This window comes from Phlebotomus papatasi, chromosome 2 (genome assembly GCF_024763615.1).
Source record: "Phlebotomus papatasi isolate M1 chromosome 2, Ppap_2.1, whole genome shotgun sequence".
Taxonomy (NCBI): domain Eukaryota; kingdom Metazoa; phylum Arthropoda; class Insecta; order Diptera; family Psychodidae; genus Phlebotomus; species Phlebotomus papatasi.
The window spans coordinates 30,875,130-30,895,610 of record NC_077223.1 but is presented as its reverse complement, the minus strand read 5'-3'; the positions used below and the strand labels follow the sequence as shown (position 1 = coordinate 30,895,610).

Here is a 20,481-nt window from a genome sequence, read left to right as displayed (position 1 = left end):
CGGTTTCACTTTGATTGTTGATTTTCGGTCAGCAAAAACTGTCTCGTCGTTAAAGGGTTAAAGAGACCTATACAAATTGCTGATTTATAAAACTGGTCAAAATCGCTAGTCAAGGGAAAGCTAGTTACAATTTTATAGTTATCCGAGGCACACACCATTAAAGATACTGTTCTAGGATATTGAAAATTTTTTTTTAAATTTTAACAAATATTTTAAACCAGAATAAAACAATAACTGATGATAGGAAATTGGGATAAAATTTATACGAAAAAATATTAGTTTGTTTTGAGGAGCATTTTGCAGTAGAGCCTGAATCAAGCTGTTCATGCTTTGTTCGATTATCAAAGGTGTGTGTCTCAGCTTACCCTTTTTTTAATGTACGTGTTTTTTATGTTTTCTTTTATAATTCTCAGATGATTCGTATTAATAAAACGAACACATAATATTTACATAAAGTGATTGTGTGAAAATAGAACGCATGAGACGAAATTGTGATAAATGGCGAGAGAAATTTGTGTTTTAGATTAAATTTACGATGATGGCATCTGTCTTTTCGCTCATCCTTACTTGATTTTTAGAGTCTAATTCGGTCCTGAGGCTAACAAATCCATATTAGTTTAAAAATTTAGACGAATATTCAACGAAAAATTTGTAATTTGGTCTAAAAAACAAGTTTATTTACACAATTTACAAAAGATGGTACATTTCACGTTTCACTTAAGCAATTTCCAAATGGATAAGGTCCAAAATAAAATTTTGTTAGAGTTCTCTTAAAATACAAGAACTCGTCTAAAAGCCTTTTTTCGACTAGATTTTTTTTTCAATGCTTTGTTCTCAGAATGCTTAAATATTTATACCTCTATTGGCCAGCCCACGGTTTCATTGATCCACTGGCGATAGTGTGAGATGCGTACAAAGACATTGGGATGATTACTGTTACAAGGAGGCATCCAAAAGCTAGCTATCGCAACAAGATAGTGGTCTAGGAAATGAACTAGGGGACCACCTTGATCTCCATAGCAAAGACCGTCATTGATGGCTGGTCGACTGCACCAGGTGGCATCTGTGATCAATTGATTTCCGTAGACCTGTCGACATTCATTTAATGGCAATTCCACAGCCACTGCCTGCTGCAGGACATTGGGTAGATTGTCTGCAGAAGTGGGATCTGTTGTGCCAAAGCCATAGTAAAGATATGCTGAGGCTGGAGCTAGGTTATCAGGTGGTAGCTGGACGGGAGTTGCTATAGCTTCTGGGATAGATTGGGTAAGTAGAAGTATGGCTAGATTGTTATTTAAATTGACAGGATTGAAATTTGGATGGATTGTAGCACTGGCTGCAGTATAAAAAGTCATCATGAGACGATTTATATTGCCAAGACCAACTTTCCAGCGATAGAAACTGGAATTTAAAAAAAAAAAATAAATGGGAAATTTTTGTTAGAGATTTCGGAGATTTCGCAAAGTCTTTTTTTTTGTACTTACCCTGTAGTCGCTTGTGCTACAGTTAGAATGTGCTGAGGGGTAATAAGGGTTCCCGTAAAGAGCCATCCATACTCCGTAGGGGTGTCTAGGAGACTAACAATCAGGGCTACATGTTCCAAATCAATATTCGGAGGATGTCCTCCAATTATAAATTCTTCAGGAAGATCTGCATACTTGTATGTTGTTCTAGCCTAAAACAAATCAATTGCACTATAGCCCCCTTTAAACTAAACACTTTTACTTATTAACAATTTTCACCTCAATGGCCAAGAGGAAGAATAAACAGAGAAGAGATATTTTTCCTATTTTCTTAAACATCATTTCAATTGATTTATTTTTCTGTTGAAGTTTTCTCTTCAAAAGCAACTTTAACACTGCTTATTTTGGCAGCACGACGAAAGCTCGATAGTCATTGTGGTATTTTCTTCTGATAATTTATCGCTTTTTAGGGGATTTTTCATAGATCCCACGAGATTAAGATTGCCTAAAAACACAAAGTCAAAGAGAGGAAGTATTGCATTTCTTTGAGGACAGATATATTCACAATTTTTAAAAATTTGTTTTTCAATGGGATTTTTTTTGTCAAAATCAGATTTTACATTGATTGAAGGAAAATTAAAGCAAATCAGATTTAGGATTAACATACCAAAAATATTTTATTTGTGACACAAGAAATAAGTGCCAATTTCCATATCAGAATGACGATTTTAGAGATTAAAAAAAAGGAAATTCACATTACTCATCTTTAATACATTTTTGAGGAATTTTTGAGGTTATTTTCAACATAACCTCACAATAGAATAGAACCTATTTTTTAAAACAATAATATGAGGAATGTAAAGATCTAAATTCAAATTTGGAAAGAATGAATACTAGTGGTTAGTGAAAATTTGAAAAGACAAATTGAAAAATTTTGCGTAGTGTATGTTTAAGTTATAGTAAATTGTCTTTTCATCAGATTCTTTGAAAAAGGTTAAAAAAAAATTGTGAGGTTATAAAAATTACCCGTAAAATCATTATTCTACCTTCCGATTTTACTCTGAGGTTTTTTGAATTTTAACGGTATATTCCAGTGTATTCAGAGAAAATCTGTAGATTTTCTGCTGAATTTCTGCTAGAAAATCTGTAGATTTTCTGCTGAATTTCTGCTAGAAAATCTGTAGATTTTCGGCAGAATTTCTGCAGAAAATCTACAGATTTTCGGTAGAATTTCTGCCGAGAAAATCGGCATAGTGTCCATTACTTCACAAAAATATTGTTGATTTATGTAGAAACTGTAGGAGTTATAAAGAAAATGGTATGCTCTGCTTAACAAGCATTAGGGGAAAGTGGTCTGCCTTTGAATATTGTAGTTTTTTCATTTTTCTTTAAAGCATAAATTCTTTTCTATTAACTATTAGATAGCTATTCATAATCCACACAAGTCATAAAAAAATGCAGACCCCAGCTCTTATTTTCTAGGTGCTAGGGCAAAAAAACCAAACTGAGCTCTAAACTGTAATTTTGATGTTCCACAATTCATGTGTTTTTTCATAATAAAAATAATTTTTCGAACAAATCTTCTATTGTGAATCATAGAAGGTTATTCTTGGATGGTATTTCTCCAAATACATTTTGATTCAGATGAGACAATTTTTGTGGGTGATAAAAGTTTGCAAATATTGCTCTGCTGCAGCCTTTGAATCTTAACGTTGTGTGCCTTTGAATCCTCTTTTTCCATACATTGAAACATCTGACAGCTTCCTGTCCGGGAGCAGAATAAAACTCCTACTTTGGTCTGACGAATGTCATACAAATACTTATAACATGCTATCTTGCTCCGGCCAGGATGTTTCAAACTGACAATTGTCAACTTCAATTGCGTTTTATTACAAATTTTTAAGTGAAAAACAGTGCTTCAGAAAAATGTAAAAAATGTTGTTGTATAATGACTTTTGACTACAGTGATTGTTTTATTGAGTGCATTAGGGTTCATGCTAATCAATTATGGGCTGTTTAATGTTACAGACCAAATATTCTCTGTGAAAGATTAAGATTCAAAGGCTGCCTAACCACATTCAAAGGCAGACCATGCAGGCTGCCTTTGAATATATCGACATCACATTTTCAAGTTTCTCACCAGGAAAAACTGAGGACTTGCGAGTTCTAAATGGGGTAAGCATAGAAGCTCAATGAACAAGAGAATTTTTTGGTGTAGTGCAAAGTAAAACTCATGTTGTAGTTTACTCTGAAAAAAATCTCAAATTTTGAACATCATTTTACGTTCAAAGGCAGACCACTTTCCCCTACCGATTCAACATTTTAAATAAGTAAAAAGATGCGAGCAAAAATACTAATTTTTTAAAAATCGCCCATGGAATGATACAAAAACACGAAATTTAGGTCGATACTCTGCTTAAAGTTTTCACTTTACTTTTCTCTACTTGTAACACGGCGTCGCAGAATTCTTTATTTTATATAAACACCGTGATATCACAAAAAATAACTCTATTGAATTTTGCAAACTTCAGTGAAAAATTTTTCCATCTCTTCTGACACATCTTGTCTGGAAAGTCTGGAATGTAGAAAAAATCTACAGAAAATCGGCAGAATATCTACAGAAATTCGTCAGAGATTCGTCAGAAAATCTGCCGAAATATTCTGACGAATTTTGTCCCAAGCCCAAATAAAATTCGTAAGAATATCTACAGAATTATCTGCAGATATTCTGTAGAGGTGTAGATTTTCTCTACAGAAATCTTAAAGATATCTGCAGATATTATTTGACGGGTAGGGTAAGGGCAGAATCACATTGACAGTAAAATGCTCGCTGTAGCTTCACCGTATTCCGTTAATTTACGCATTTTTATTGCAATTCTTACGCAAATTATTGATTACCGTATTACCTTGTCTCATACTCGGTGGCACTAGGTGAAAATAAATAAGAAAATTGAAGAAATAAAACGAAAATTCGATAAACGGTGAGCAAAAAAACTGTAAGAGAAATTAATCGTACAGTTTCTTAATTAATCATTGTCTATAGGATGTTTTTCGATATAAAATGTGAGAAAAAAGATCTGTCAAATTAGTAATCAACATCCTTTTGGCAAAATTTAATGAAGATCAAATTGTCTGTTTAACAAAACTTTTTTTGTTTTGTTTTTATTTTTTTCTAATTTCGATAAAATACTTTGATGAATTATGGTGCTACTGCTACTCTAATGAAAGTTGAAAAGGGGAAGTCTTTCTCCTGGACATTTTTTTTAGCACTTTGCTGTTCTCAAGTGCTTCTACATTACCGACTTTTCTTTATATTGGTTCTTGCCTCGACTATTTTTCCCGAGTCCTTGCCAGGTTCTTAAACTACCAAACAGTCGTGATATGAAAAAATAATAATCACTATTAAGGCTCAGTTTTATTTTGAATTGATTTCGTATTTCTATTCATATATATTCGTTTTTCTAGAAACATTTCTGTGTTACCTTCAAAACGATTCTGCATTTTAAGAAATGTTTTCGCATTTTCAGAAACATTTCTGTGTTTCTTTCAAAACGTCTCTTAATTATAAATAAGTTTTCGCGTATCTAGAAACATTTCCGTGTTTCCTTGGACACGTTTCTGCATTTTATGAAATGTTTTCGCATTTCCAGAAATATTTCCGTGTTTCATTTAATACGTGTGGGAATTTTAAGAAATGTTTTCGCATTTCTAGAAATATTCCTGTGTTTCATTTAATACGTGTCGGAATTTTAAGAAATGTTTCCGCATTACCAGAAACATTTACGTGTTTCTTTCAAGACGTTTCGGAATTTAAAAAAAAGTTTTCGAATTTTCAGAAACATTTCCGTGTTTCTTTCGAAACGTTTCGGAATTCTACAAAAGTTTTTGCATTTCTAGAAACATTTCCGTGTTTCCTTAAACATGTTTCTGCATTTTAAGAAATGTTTTCGCATTTCCAGAAATATTTCCGTGTTTCATTTAATACGTGTGGGAATTTTAAGAAATGTTTTCGCATTTCTAGAAATATTTCCGTGTTTCATTCAATAAATCTCGGAATTTTAAGAAATGTTTTCGCATTTCCAGAAACATTTCCGTGTTTCATTCAAGACGTTTCGGAATTTAAAAAAAAGTTTTCGAATTTTCAGAAACATTTCCGTGTTTCTTTCGAAACGTTTCGGAATTCTACAAAAGTTTTCGCATTTCTAGAAACATTTCCGTGTTTCCTTAAACATGTTTCTGCATTTTAAGAAATGTTTTCGCATTTCTAGAAATATTTCCGTGTTTCATTCAATACGTCTCGGAATTTTAAGAAATGTTTCCGCATTACCAGAAACATTTACGCGTTTCTTTCAAGACGTTTCGGAATTTAAAAAAAAGTTTTCGAATATCCAGAAACATTTCCGTGTTTCTTTCGAAACGTTTCGGAATTCTAAAAAAGTTTTCGCATTTCTAGAAACATTTTCGTGTTTCCTTAGACATGTTTCTGCATTTTAAGAAATGTTTTCGCATTTCTAGAAATATTTCCGTGTTTCCTTCAAAACGTTTCTGCATTTTAAAAAATGTTTTCACATTTCTAGAATTTTTTCCGTGTTTCATTCAATACGTCTCGGAATTTAAAAAAAAATGTTTTCGCATTTCTAGAAACATTTTCGTGTTTCTTTTAAAAGGTTTCGAAATTTTAAAAAAGTTTTCGCATTTCTAGAAACATTTTCGTGTTTCCTTCAAAACGATTCTGCGTTTTAAGAAATGTTTTCGTATTTCTAGAAACATTTCCGTGTTTCCTTCAAAGACCAAAGGATATGAGATAACGATTTCATTTTGCAGTGACTGCAATGAAAAAAAAAACGCTTAATGTCCTTCGTGAATCAATTTTATTGAATTGATAAAATCATTGCAATAGTTGTTTTTTGGAAGCTAATTATCGGACATAGTTATATTATTTATCCAGCCGATATATGGCTCAATACGCACAAAGACATCTGGGTAGCCCCCATGGCAGGGTACCATCCAGAAACTAGCCACTGCAATCAGATAGTTCTCGAAGAAGTGCACTAAGGGTCCACCCTGATCCCCGTGACAGAGTCCACTGGTGAATTGCTGGGCACACCATGAATTTTCCGTGATGAGTTGTCCGCCAAAGATTGACGAACAGTTCTGGATGGGAATTTCACTGGTAAAACCGTGTTTGAGAGTATTTGGGACAGAATTCATGTCGACGTAGTCAGTGATGCCAAAGCCATAGTAACGGAACATTGGAGAGGGTTGAAGGAATGGTGGAGGCAATTGAATTGGATTGACTAAGAACGGTGGAATTAAGTGGGGTAGGATTAGAATTCCCAAGTTGTGTTGGAGGTTTAGTGGATTGTAGTCACTGTGTACGATTGCTTGGGATGGTACAAAGTACTGCATTTCCTCTCGATGGACACTGCCCAATCCTACTTGCCAGTTTGTGTAGCTGGAGAAGAAGAAGTTGGTGATTAGAATTTCTGGGGGATTCTAGAAGGTAGATTCAGTACCCATAAATTCCTTGGGCTACGGTTAGGATGTGTTGGTAGGTGATGAGGCTACCTGTGAAGATGTAGCCATGATTAGGTTGTCCTGGAAGAAAGCTCACAACAAAAGCCGCAAATGTTATGCCTTCTGGTGTAGGACTTCCACCAATTATAAAATTCTCCGGGAGATTGTCAGGCTGAGACACTGGAGAGGCCTGAAATCGGAGAGAGAGAGAGAGAGTGTGGAGAAGAAAAAAACCTGTCAGGATGTAACTGTTTATCAGATCAGTAGAGAAAGTAAAAAAAAAGAAATCAGTCAGTGACATTTTTGTAGTGGAGTGGAGTAAAAATGCGAATTAACGTGGTCTTGGATAGTCCGGAAGGGATGTACTTTGCCGGTGATAAAATCACGGGAGAAGTGACTGTTGACATTGATCGTCCGGAAACGCTCAAGAAGATCACAGCAACTCTTCGTGGTGTGGCTAAAATTGCTTTTAGGGAGGGTGGAGCAATGCCTTTTCTAGCATCCAGTAATCTCTACCATGATCAGCAGACAGTTATTTCACGAGAAATGATTGTCTTTGCAAATCGTTAGTTGCTTTTCTTAATATTCTTGGTGAATCCTTGCAATTGAGAATTCTCGATTCTGCTCCTCAATTCTTTACAGCAAATATTTGTCCAATGATGGAAAAGGGCACCTACTCCTACAGCTTCAATTTTTTACTCCCCAATTCCATGGTGACATCTTTCAATTCATCCCATGGCTATGTCATCTACAATCTGGACATTGCAGTGAAGAAGAAATTCTTCACGGAACGAATCCGAAAAGAACTGAAAATTTATGAATTCAATGAAGATACACCACAACTCTCCTATCGTCCATTGTGCTTTGAAAAAATTCTTCTGCCAAGGGTTTCATGCTTCTTTCCGGTCTTCTTCAGTCGGAAAGATGCTCGAGCTCGCTGTCATATCTACATCCCGAGGATTTCTTTTTACTGTGGAGAAACCATTCAAGTTAATGTACTGTTGATGGACTACCAAGTGGCCAGTAAGTTGAATTACGATCCCAAGAATTCTTCTACAATTTCCAGATTAGTTTCAAGTCAAATGACAAAAGCTTTATCTATCTCTCACGAAGTTGATCCCAAGCTATTTTAATTGTTTTCATTCTGATAAACGCGATAAATGTTTTGGGTTTCTCTGACCCTCTCCCGAGCTTACTGCTGCTTGAGATTTCTGACGACACATTTCAAGAATTTCTGGCATTCATTGGCCACAAGAGGCAGAATCATTAATATTTTTAGATTGTGAAGCAATAGACATTCGGGGTCAGATTTTTCTTTTTTTTATCAGAAAAATTGGGTATGGTCTGGAATTATCTGGATTTAGCAATTTTTTTATTCGATCAAAATAAAAATCCTTATAGGAGATTCCAAAAATCTAATCCATAAAGCTTGGATTACAGATGAATTAATTTTTTGAATTACTTCTGCAAAACACATTATTGAAGACATTTTTCAGGTGAAAAATTTAAATTTTGCAATTTAAGAAACCTTTCCATATTTTTCGAATGCGTTTCTGTATTTCTGTAAAGTTTGTAAACTTTTATATTTATTTCCGTATTTTTATAAACGTTTCAGTCTCCTTCAAAACGTTTTTGCATTTTGAGAAATATTTTCGTATTTCTAGAAACTTTTCCGTGTTTCATTCAAAACGTTTCTACATTTTAAGAAATGTTTTCGCATTTCTAGAAACATTTCTGTGTTTCCTTCAAAACGTTTCTGCATTTTAAGAAATGTTTTCGCATTTCTAGAAACATTTCCGTGTTTCCTTCAAAATGTTTCTGCATTTTAAGAAATGTTTTCGCATTTCCAGAAACATTTCCGTGTTTCTTTCAAAACGTTTCGGAATTTTAAAAAAGTTTTCGCATTTCAAGAAACATTTCCGTGTTTCTTTCAAAACGTTTCAGCATTTTGAGAAATGTTTTCGTATTTCTAAAAATATTTCCGTGTTTCCTTCAATATGTTTCTGCGTTTTAAGAAATGTTTTTGCATTTATAGAAATATTTCCTTGTTTCCTTCGAAACGTTTCTGCATTTTAAGAACTGTTTTCGCATTTCCATGTTTTCTCCAAAACGTTTCCGCGTTTTAGGAACAAACGTTTCTGTATTTCTTGGATAAGTTTTAGTATTTCTAGAAATGTTTCTGTGTTTCTATAAAAAACATTTATGTTTCTCCGCTTTTTAAGAAACATTTCCGTGTTTATTTAATGCGTTTCTAGAAATGTTTCTGAAGTTCTAGGATCATTTCTGAGTGTCCAAAAGGGAAAATGCTTGTAATTTGGGACAGTAATTTGCAATATTTTCAAATAGAAATTCAAGTTTTTTGTTACTCCCTTTTCAGAAGTGTTGTTTGGAACCTTTACAAACAGTTTATTGTCTTTGCGTTTTTTTTAATTTTCAAACGATTGAAAATGAATAAGAATGTATACTTGAATTTGACTGTAATTTTTGACGCTGCTTGTAATTTTGGACAGCTAATCCAACTCAATAGGATGCCCTGCCCATTGTCATCTATTTTAAGAACATAAAATACATTATTCATTAAATACTGGAAGGAAATCCTATAATTTTAATAAATATATTTGCAGTGTCCAACGTTATCCCCAAATTGTCCCAAATTACAAGCAGTTCCTCTATTCCATCTGTTATTTATTTTTAAACATGTTTTGATCTTTTATTTATATTCATTGTGTCGTATCTACAAATGCTTGCAAGTGTCTAGGAATTTTATTTGCGATTTGTTTCTAAAATCGTTTTCGTATTTGGGATTCTTAGTTATGCTTCTACGTTTTCTATAATAATTTCTGTGTTTTGTTAAAAGCGTTTCTGAATAGAAAAATCGTTCTTGAGTTTTCGAATTCTTTTAGAAATGATTTTCTGTTTCTAGAAACGATTTTGTGCCAAAAGAACTAGCTAGAAACGTTTCCGTGTTTTTTAATTATTTTCTGTATTTCTAAAAAACAGTTCATGATTTTTAATGTTTTCTTAGTCTCAAGAAAAGGTTCAGTGTCTCTTGAATGTATTTCTAGAAATATTCCCATGTTTCTAGAATTTTTCTCATCTCATTTAAAATCGTTTTTAATTTTTTAATGCATTTTCGTCTTTCTAGAAGAGTATTTGTGTTTCTTAAGTTCTTTTCTGAGTCTCTAAAACCGTTTTAGTTTTTCTTGAATGCTTTTCAGGTTTCTAAAAACATTTTCGTGTTTCTTCGTTAAATTTTGTGTGTTTCTAAATTTCCTGTTTGACTGTGTGGATGTCAGGGAACGTCCGGCACCTGCAAAATATTAAAGAATAGAAGACGAAGAAGTTTTCGTGTATCTTGGTTACGCTTTTGCGTTTCTATAAAAATTTCCGTGTTTCTTCAATACGTTTCCGAGTTTAATTAAAAAAAATCGTGTTTCACAGATGAATTTTTGAATTTCTACAAATATTTTATGTTTCTAGAAACAATTTTGTACTTCTTTTATGCGTTTTCGTGGTCTTTTAGAAGTGCTTTTGTGAATTTTGGATACTTTTCAAGTTTCTAAAAACATTTTTATATTTATTTTAAGGGTTTGTGTGTTTCGTGATGGCTTTTTCGTGTTTCTACACTGAGAAAAAAAGAGGGTGCGATTAACATTTTTTCCTTAGAAATTTAACACTTTTTACGTGTAAAAATATATCAACATTTTCTAATGTTAATTTTACACCTTTTTAAGGGTAGAAACAACATGAAAAAGAGTACGTTTAACCCCTAATACACCTATAAAGGGTAAAATTAACATGAAAAAGAGTACCTTTAACCCCTAATACACCTAAAAAGGGTAATATTTACACCGATTTTGGATCAATACTGCAGGGTAAAATTAACATTTCCGGAATGTTATTTTAACTTTTATTTTAACTTTATTTTTTTATGTTTTTATGAATGTTTTTTTAACTTTAAAAAATAAAAAAATCACTTTTTCGGATTTCTCTCAGTGTATAATCGTTTTCGTGTTTCTTGGATGAATTTTGGATTTTCTAGATAGATTTTTGTGTTTCTAGAAACGTTTTCGTGTACCACGGGGCGCGTCTCTACATTTTTAGAAACATTTATACTGTTTTTTGGAAACTTTTTCTTGTTTCTAAAAATATTTTCGTGTTCTTATTTTCCGTGTAACTCTGCCAAATGAGGTTTGTTTCAAACCTTTACAAACAAAACTTTACTAAGATTTTGTTTTAGGATGATTTTTAATCAAATTTCTTATACTTTCGTATACTTATATCGTATCAAGGGGGTGACATTTGCTCTGAAAAATGCGACTGGTTTTAGTGTAATTTTTTCCCTGTTTTCGTACACATTTCATGAGATATCTCCAAAACTACGTAGGTTGCTAATTTAGGGTTTTCGGTTGCCTCTTCGTTATTAAATTGGCTTTTATCTTGTATTAGTATTTTTTGCTAATTCATTCTACAATGACAGAAAATAGCTAATAAAGTGAAAAGTTTTTTCGGCTCACTAGAAACATATGGGAAACATAGTAACGTATATTTGTTCCGTGGTACTTTCTGGAAAAAGTGCCAGAATTACCAGAATTACTCATTTAGATTTTTTACGTCGTTTTGTTCTGGAAATTGGTCATCGCAGCTCTAAAAGACGGCGATGGACGTCGTGATTGTTTATTCTTCTTTTGTCTCATTTTTTTCAGATCAAGGAAAATCCACAGTTATCACTTCTGAACTCCTGCAGGAATTCATTTTCCAGGGTGGTCTCTACAATCAGAGGATTATTGAGCCTCGGCGTGTGATTGTCTCGCACAAATCCCGTGGAGTCAGTGCTAATCATCATCTGGAAGTGCCCGTTTGTCCCAGAACCGGAGGTCTCTATCGTCGAGCTCGTGTTATGTACTATCTGCGAGTGAATGTGAAGATGTTCTGTCGCCGATACGACTTGCTGATACCAGTGACCATTACTGGACCCCTCAATGATATGTCACGCAAGTGGAAGTCTCAATTTACTCATTCCTCTGTGTCCTCGGACACAGATGGATCAGGCACTGAGAATATGCTGAGGGATCAGCAGCGTTGGGCTGATAATCTACTGAGTTTGCTAACCACCAGAGATGAATTCTCAACGTCCCTGGAGGCTCTCGATATCCCGGATACGGTGCCCGAGGAGGAATGCGATGAAGTGGCCATGATGGTGGAAATTGAAAGTACACCGGATATCTTTGCCACTGCCCTGGGATTTAGTACTCACCGTGCCAGTTTGGAGGAGCCCTAGGATGCAAAGGATGCCGACTATTTCCAAGAACTTCGACATTTCACTTAATATTTTGCTGGAAAATACCAGGGCTGTGCCTTTAACTGTTGAGAGGTATTACTACACTGATTTTTCTTTGACTCTTTTGGAATTTTTATCACATTTTTTGGAGATTAGGTTCAGGGTATTATCGATAAGTGATTTTTGCAGAGCATATTTCGTAATGTTTTACATTGATTTTAAATAAGGTTACACAGAGTGAAAAAATGCAATTATTCCATCGTTATTTCGTAGAAAGATTAATAAAATGTATCAATGTTTTAGATAAATTTCTTTTTCCTCTGAAAATTGAGGTTTTGTCAGAATTTTGGCGGGAGATTTTCAGTGCCCCTTCGGGCAGTGTGAAGTTGGCTGAACATGGCCCATTGACGTGATGGCATGCGGCGGCCGGCCATTGTCAAATTTTGCAGCTCACATGCCTATTTCCTCCATGTTTTGCAAAATAACCGCTGGCGCTGGAGTCGCTGAAAGCAAAGATGTCCGCAAAAATCGCGTATACACATAATTTAATTATCGGATTTTAATTGAAATATTGAGACATTTTGAGATGTGTGATGTGTGTTAAAGTGTTTTGTGTGTGCCCGTGATAGTGTCGTGTGTCGCCCTGTGCTGAAATCTGTGCTCCAAGTGGGTTTTTTCTGGCTCTGGGGGCCTTAGGAAAGGAGTAGTGGTGTGCAAAGGAATTAACCCTGTCTTCTCATCTGCTTCGTCACATTTTCAACATCATCTGTGGCACCGTGGAGGTGCTTTTGTGTCCCAAAAACACAACTGGCGGACGCATGGAGAGCTACTGTGCAGATTGAGTGGTGTGGCAGGTGATAAAATGACCCCAATTGGGGTGAAAATAGCCCGCGAAAATCGATGTGAAAATTAATGGGCTCAGATAACTGTGCTTTGGCCACCATTTCTCAACTTCCATTTGGAGAGAGAGATGGTAGCGCCCTCTCGCTCGCACCTTGCCGACATCAGCTTTCCTTCTCCTTCCTACCCCAGTGGCCCCCCTTCGGGGAGGTGATGCCACCCACTCCTGGGGAGCTATTTCACCCATTCCACTGTCTCCTGCAGGAAAATGCGAAAAATACCTCCCCATTTTCCACAGTGTAATCGTCAGTGGAGTCGCCTGCTGTGATTATGAGTTTGTGTGTGAGTGAGTGTGAGAAAGACTCCGGGAAGCGTGTGAGTGAGATGGAGTGTGAGAAAGCAGACCCTGGCAAATTACGCTAAAAAGCCCCATTTTCCACACCTAAAACCCCAAGATTGCACATAACCATGACCAATACACTCCAAATTATGCCTTTTTGCTGGAAAATCCGGGAAATTTTGTGTGAAATGTGGTTAAAAGGGCGTCTGAAAAAGTCTCTCCATCTCCCTCACACCCATGTATATTGTATTTTTTTCTTGTACATAGAGGCGCCTACTATGTGTACAAGAGCTCCATCTACCATATTTTTGAGCATTGCTATCTCTGTCTCTCCCGTGACATTTCATACGGGTTGGCACTGGGCTAGAAAGGGACAACTCAATACAGGTTTAGTTTCAGAAAAAAGGAGTGTGAGAAGTGATGTCGCTACTATCTACGTGGAGAGAGAGAGAGCGAAAGAGATGAAAACTAGTTGTAAGGCCAAAGCAGCTTATGCTTCGTGAGATTCTTTATGTGGGACAAGTCAGATTTAGAAAATTTATGGAAAATATTTTAAAATTTCTTGTAGGTTTTATGGGTGTTAGGACTCTATATCTTTACCAGGGGGGTAATCACATTCATTTTTCCATACATTTTTACAGAAATAAAATGAACCTAATGACAAGTTTTTCCCCAAAGAGAATTGACTTATCACTTTGATATATTTCGAAATTATGCATTAAAAGTTTTTCAAAAATGCATGATTTATAATCTCCACCAAGAATTATGAGCAAATTGTTTGAATCCTGGTGCAAAATCTGCAAAATATTAACAGAGTAAAGTAAGAAATAGCTTCACTTTTTATTAAACTGGCTACCCCCCTGATCTTTACAATAAAATTTTAGAGATGTCTTTAATTAAAGCTCCTAATGGATGAAAGGCTACTAATTATTCTATTCTCACCTAAAACGCCTAAAACAGATATTGTATGGGGATCATGGGGATGATTGGGGAGCTTTGATGCAGCTCAGTTTTCTACAATATATGATATAAAGTACGAGCTTAATAAACTTTCAATGAGGCCAGTTATACCCCAGCCAGGGGCTTTTCGACATTTCATTTTTTCATACGTTTTTGCATAGAGGCACTGAAGACTACTGGCGATTTTTTTCCTAAAGAGAATTTACTTATCAGCCTGATATATTTCGAAATTGTTCGTTAAAAGCTATCTAAAAATACATATTTCATAATGCTCGCCGAAATAATACAAGAACTACGAGCAAATTTGTTTAAGTCGCGGTGCAATATCTGCAAAATTTCTACAAGGAAAAGTGAAAAATAGCTTCACGTTTTAGTAGCCTTGATGGGCCCCTGCCGCAGTATTAGATTGAGAATAAATTGACCCAAAGTCGGATTTTGGAACAATTTAGTCTCAATCTAGGCCAGAAATCTAAACGATTTCATTGATGCCATTTACACTGTTTCATTAGATTGAGACTGAGTTCTCCCAAAATCCGATTCTGAGACAGTTCAATCTGAATCTAATGCGGCGGTGTAAATAGGCTCAAAGAATTAAAATCTGTATAATTTACACTAATAGAGTCTAATGGTGTCTACACACTAGAAGCAATTTTTGTCAAAAATGGCCTTTTTTAAAAAGTTCTGACGTTTCTGCCTACAAGGATAGGAGAAATCTTCTTTAAAAACACATTTTTTAAAGAAATTTCTACTAGTGTGTAGAGGCCATAAGGAAGTCATAATTTTATCGAAGAAACGTTGTGATTCTACACAAAGAAAAAACAGGCTTTTATGTTACATATTTATCGCTTTAATCAGAAGTTCTCGTGCTTTGGTTCATATATTCCAAAAACTCGTAACTTATTAGAGAAATTCGCAGTTTGTATACGAGTAAATTACGACAACTGCTGATCAAGTCTGCGAAATATTAAACAGGTTTACAAAATAGCATTTTTGACACAAAAAATGCTTTTATTTTTTATTGTTTAATAACTGAAAACTAATTTACGCTACTGGAATACAAAAACTCCAGTAGTGTAAATAGCAAGAACTGCAACAACCTTTTACGTTATATGAGTCGGGCAGTAGGGGCAACCAGGGCAGAATCAGCCAACAAATGAAAATTTTTCTTTTCGTATAATTTGTAGAAAAGTGTTTGTTTCAGGCTGATAAATACAGTCGCTTTTCAAATTTGATTATGATTATCGAATGAATCAAATATGTTCAAATTTGGCATGGTTTGTCTTAATTTTGATGTGATTTGCATTATTAAGGGATCTTCATGAAATTTGCAATAAATATGAGTATGTAAAATTAATATAAATACGCAGATGAATAAAAAATCGTTGCATTTCAAAAAGTTTGTCGCCCGAATTTCTCTCTAATTCGGGTGATATTTCGGTCCCGAATTAGAGAGAGTCTACTGTATTCCAATGAATAGAAAAAATAATGGTTTTCTCAATAATCTTTCTAAGCCAACCAAAAACATGCCACTACATAATTCTATCCGTAGCTAATTCTGCCCCGGGCTCTGTGTCTTTTTCGTTTATCCTCATTCTATCAAGTTTAAAGACGTGTATAATAGAATTAGTTTGTGAATAATTCAATGCAATTTCTTTTCGTTAAAAATTAAACCACTTCTTTATGGGTAGGGCTAGTAGTTTAAGTATGTCTGAATTTGTAAAATATGAAATTTTAGAGTAATTGAATAGTTCATATTTGCAATATATGCAAATAGCCCAGTTGCTGATCCTACTGACAATTTAAGAAATATAGTGTGTTGTCTGTATATTCTTAAAATATGACTGTTCCGAATAAGTCATCACTTATTTCAATAGGAACTTTATTAATATGATAGATAAACAAAATAAACAAATAGTTGGAACAGAACGATAGGAATCTGAAAATTAAAATATTGTTAATATCGTGACATTTTTTTATATCTTTTTCCTAACCTTACGTTCTGAGAATCCTCTCCTTTCCTTATCTCTTCTAGTATCCCTGATCAATTCAATAAAATTTCTTAGATCTATAGATCACTTTGAAATCGATAAATTTTAGAGAGCAATATAGAGCACGTTTTTCACTGAGTCTGCACGCCATTAAATAAACTAAAGATTAGCCAGAAGGACTTACAACAATTATTTGAATTTAAACTTTGTCAGTAGGCAACAATGACTATGAAAAGAAAAATGGCAGTTAAAAGAATGTTTCATATCGGAAATTTGCATTAGTTTATAATGCCATTACACAAATAGAAATTACCTTGACCTATCCGATTACAGCCTTGACCTATCCGCTACCTGAGATGCGCCGGCTAAGTACCCCAAATGCATAGGCAGTGGGGCACTTTTAAAAGTGGGGCACCTTTGAAATTGGGATCTTTCCCCTATATTTAAGTGGAACTGGGCCATATCATATCATAATGTAATTTAGCTTCTAAATCTGTTTGTGCAGTTAAATTATATCACGATGAGGCTCAATTTTATTTAAAAATACGTACCTAATAGGGATAAGCGGTTGAAAATGAATGATTACATTTTCCGATGTAATCGAACTCAAACCTGGTGTATATGAACTTTTTGTTATCAAATTGACTTCTTGAATATTTTTAACCCTGAGATATGATTCCTATTTTATGGATAATTTTCAAGCAATACTTTTTGAAGTCAAATATTTCGCTACATACAACCCTTCAAAAGAATGCGATATCTAATACTTTAGGACAATTTTCTCGAAGTACAATGTACAATTCTCGAAGTGCAATAATTCAATGTACAATGTACATACATTTCAAACCGGAAGCCAATATTTTCTACCTTAATATACCAATCTAAAATTTTGTAGTAATATTGGAAATCGTTTTCTGCGACTTCGGATGGTTCAGCGAGAAAGACTGGGTTTATTTCGGCTTTTTCTGTACACGGTAAAAAAATTTACAACCACTACGATTGGTAATTTTTGCACGAGCGCTATGGTTGTAAATTTTGTGTATTGGAAATGTTGTGTATTGGCAAAGTTGTGTATTTCCAATTTTATAAAATGGCTTCCTGTCTATAATTTTGATTGTAGAGCAATTTTGTTCGGTTTATTTGTATTATCTGTGATATGTCTCGGTATTAAACTAAGAAAAAAAAAGAAAAAAAGAATAAAAAACGGAAAAAAAATAAGAGAGAGTCTGAGACTTGAACCCATAATCTTTGCGTTGATGGTCTCGTGTTTTCTGCCTGCGCTACCGACTTGCTTACTTCTCTTCAGCAAATGGCCAAGAGTTGCATCGTCAATTTTTCTAATTTACATGATGCTTCCTCTGTTTTCTGTTATTACATAATTATTCCTAATTTTTCACGACTGAGGCACATTTTAAGAATCCAATGAATGATTCCAGAAGACAATTAGGCAGTTAAAAATGCAAAATCTATCTGAAATCTTAGAAAAATTGCAATAGTAAACAATGGAATTTTGACAGTTCTCACACAAATTTTCCAATACACAAATTTCCTTACACAATACATAATTTTACTAGCATTATGTAAGTATCGTACCACCACTATGATAGTAATTTTACAATTTACAACCATATTGCTTGTGAATTTACACAACTTTTCAAATACATAACTTTATTTCTCACACAATTTTTTACTGTGTAGTTTATAAATTTATATGCAACATTAAAGTTCAAATTTACACTATATTAATTAAAGTATACGTGCTTAAATATCATTACAATTTACCCATATAAATTTTTATGTTTTGAGAGTTCTCAGGAACACTTTGAGAAAGTTTGAGTCGAATCTCAGGGCATTGTAATTTGTAATGGCCACTATAGGTGAGAATATAAGGAATCTCATCCAATATTGCGGTGTTGCCACAGAAATCGACTTGAATCATTGTGTATTTTCCTCACTTATTTATCACCTCTCTCTCTCTGGGCGTAAGTACATAAAACTTGCTGTAGTATATAATGTGTGTCGGGTGGTATATAAAAATAAGAATTTATATACTGGGATGAGAAGCAGGCAGAGACAGAAAAAAAGGTTATGAGAGAGAGAGAAAAGTTTTTTTTCTCACTGGAGAGGAAGACTCCTTCTCACTCTACCCAAGCGCCGCCATGGGGAATGTGGCGAGAAGGGGCGATAGGAAAGAATTTTTCAACCATATTTTTTTTTCTTTTTCACAATATTATTATTAATAATATTTATTGAAGTTTATTACACATACATAAATTCATTATGGAAAGAATACATAAAGACGAAGGTGAGGACAAAGAAAATGGTTAAAGATGGAAAAAAAGAGCGAGAGAAGAGAGAAAAGGTAGAAAAAAAAGACCTCTAAATTTTTTTTCTTGTTACATGGCTTTTTTTTCTCTCCAAGACATTTTTTGCCCACTTTTCTTGCTTGTTCTTTGGGGCTTTTTCTCTCTGTACTTCAAGCGACGGTCAATTGAAGTATGGCGAAGGAAGAAGTAGAAAAAGAAAGAGAAAAAAATGCGGCGATTGGTGCAAAAAAGGTGATTTTTATTGGTAATTCGCATGACAATTGCCTGTCACACGAGTTTCGGTGATAAAATACTCCAAAATATGTCTTTAATGGGGTCTTTGATATTTTAGAAGAGACTACACGAAAAGCTTCTATTGTGGTCTTCACAAATGGATTTTCCCCAAATTTTGACGGTTTTACAAGAAATAAGTACCTGAAAAGGTGTTTTTGTCGTGAACTTTGAGGTTATGTCACAATGGAAGCGTCCTTCATTCCCGGATTGTCTTACCCGGAAATGTAAATATATAGGGATTTCTCTTTTATTTTTTTATTTTCCACAATAAAAGTTATCTATTCGTTGGCAAGACGACAAATCATCTCAGAATTCTCTTAAGACAATTTCCAAGACAATCCCCCAGAAGGGAGAATTCTATCGATTTACTGAAATTAAGTATATATCCTACTCCTCCTATGTTTTGTGGTGTTTCTGCCCCCTTTCACCCTGAAATCTTGTTTATCTTTCCCGGAAATCGATATTGCTTTCTGCACATCGCTTTCAGATCGATTTTAATGTTATTTCGGGATTTAATGATTGCATTGTTTTCTGCTAAACTGAATTTCTGTTTTTTTAGAGAAAGCTCTTTAAAGTTTATATAATATCCTGTGCCTTTTAAAATTGAGATTTCTACCAAATATAGTGGCCTTGCAGCCTGTAGTATGGTAAAATGAGTTAATTTGGAACCATTTACAATTTGGGACATTTGAGATTTTTTCACTGTTTTAGAGATTCAAAAACAAGAAAAGCTGTTCCTTTTCTTCTTAATCGTCTTTTTTTTCTATTTCGTGGACTTTGTTTTTTCTTTACTCGTCCGAAACAGTGGGCAAATCTCAAATAACCTAAATTGGAAATGGTTCCAAATTACTTCATTTTACCCTAGTTACTTGAAAAATATACACTTCTCTGTTTCTGACAATTCAAGCAACATTCAGACAGGGGTCCTGGTCCAAATCCTAGAACTCAAATTTCCGAATGGGCCAAATCCCAAATGAGTCAAGCAAAACTCCGAAAATCAAAATCTCGAATTTGCGAAAATTCCAAATAGGGCTAAGTTCCGAATAGGACGAAATCCCGAATAGCCAAAATCCTGTATGAATGGGTAAAATCCCGAAAGGGCCAAGATTCCGAAAACCAAAATCCCGAATGGGCTGAAATCCCTAAAAGACAAATTCCCATTCATTCATTTTCAACCGCTCTTCCCTATTGGCGTCGCGGGCCAATGACATCAGAATTAGCAACCCACGCTTGTCGATCCTCCGCCACTTCAGGAAGATGTTCGGGTTCGATCCCAAGTCGTTCCAAGGCAAGATTCTGAATTTGATTCAGCCACCTTGTCCTAGGTCTGCCTAGAGGTCGATGCCTTCTCACAATGGCTTGCATAGCTTTTCTGGGGAATCTTTTTAAGGAAATTCCCAAACAGGTAAAATCCCGAAAAAGGGGTTATAAAGTTTGATTGAGTTTGCAATCACAGATAATATGGATAATATTGATTTTTTACTTGCACTTA

At 34.5% G+C, this 20,481-nt stretch overlaps 5 protein-coding genes across 10 annotated transcripts in view; 3 read left to right on the top strand and 2 right to left on the bottom strand.

The window, feature by feature from the left end:
- Positions 1–1,266, top strand: part of LOC129803457 (uncharacterized) — a 29,576-nt gene extending 28,310 nt beyond the window's left edge. Inside the window, exon 4 of the mRNA XM_055850039.1 lies at positions 839–1,266. The gene's annotated coding sequence lies outside the window, so the exon portion shown is untranslated. The remainder of the gene's footprint in view (positions 1–838) is intronic.
- Positions 656–1,854, bottom strand: LOC129803452 (brachyurin-like). Its single transcript, XM_055850032.1, has 3 exons — positions 1,743–1,854; positions 1,485–1,675; positions 656–1,401 (listed from the first exon to the last, which is right to left on the bottom strand). The coding sequence occupies exons 1-3, from the start codon at positions 1,803–1,805 to the stop codon at positions 852–854; spliced, it is 804 nt and encodes a 267-aa protein (XP_055706007.1). The 5' UTR covers positions 1,806–1,854; the 3' UTR covers positions 656–851.
- Positions 1,855–6,317: 4,463 nt separating this feature from the next.
- LOC129803454 (chymotrypsin-2-like) lies at positions 6,318–7,191 on the bottom strand. Its single transcript, XM_055850034.1, has 2 exons — positions 6,980–7,191; positions 6,318–6,918 (listed from the first exon to the last, which is right to left on the bottom strand). The coding sequence occupies exon 2, from the start codon at positions 6,870–6,872 to the stop codon at positions 6,378–6,380; it is 495 nt and encodes a 164-aa protein (XP_055706009.1). The 5' UTR covers positions 6,873–6,918; positions 6,980–7,191; the 3' UTR covers positions 6,318–6,377.
- On the top strand, positions 7,186–12,569 carry LOC129803447 (arrestin domain-containing protein 17-like). The gene is made up of 3 exons (XM_055850025.1): positions 7,186–7,545; positions 7,623–8,003; positions 11,687–12,569. Exons 1-3 carry the CDS (start codon positions 7,305–7,307, stop codon positions 12,259–12,261), a joined length of 1,197 nt encoding a protein of 398 aa, XP_055706000.1. The 5' UTR covers positions 7,186–7,304; the 3' UTR covers positions 12,262–12,569.
- A 159-nt stretch (positions 12,570–12,728) lies between these two features.
- LOC129803435 (uncharacterized) overlaps positions 12,729–20,481 on the top strand; it is a 124,289-nt gene continuing 116,536 nt past the window's right edge. For 5 of the 6 annotated variants that reach the window (XR_008751862.1, XM_055850002.1, XM_055850003.1 and 2 more), the window contains exon 1: positions 12,730–13,115. The gene's annotated coding sequence lies outside the window, so the exon portion shown is untranslated. Of the gene's footprint in view, positions 13,116–20,481 lie in introns of all 6 variants that reach the window. The other variant, XM_055850005.1, reaches the window with a different exon arrangement.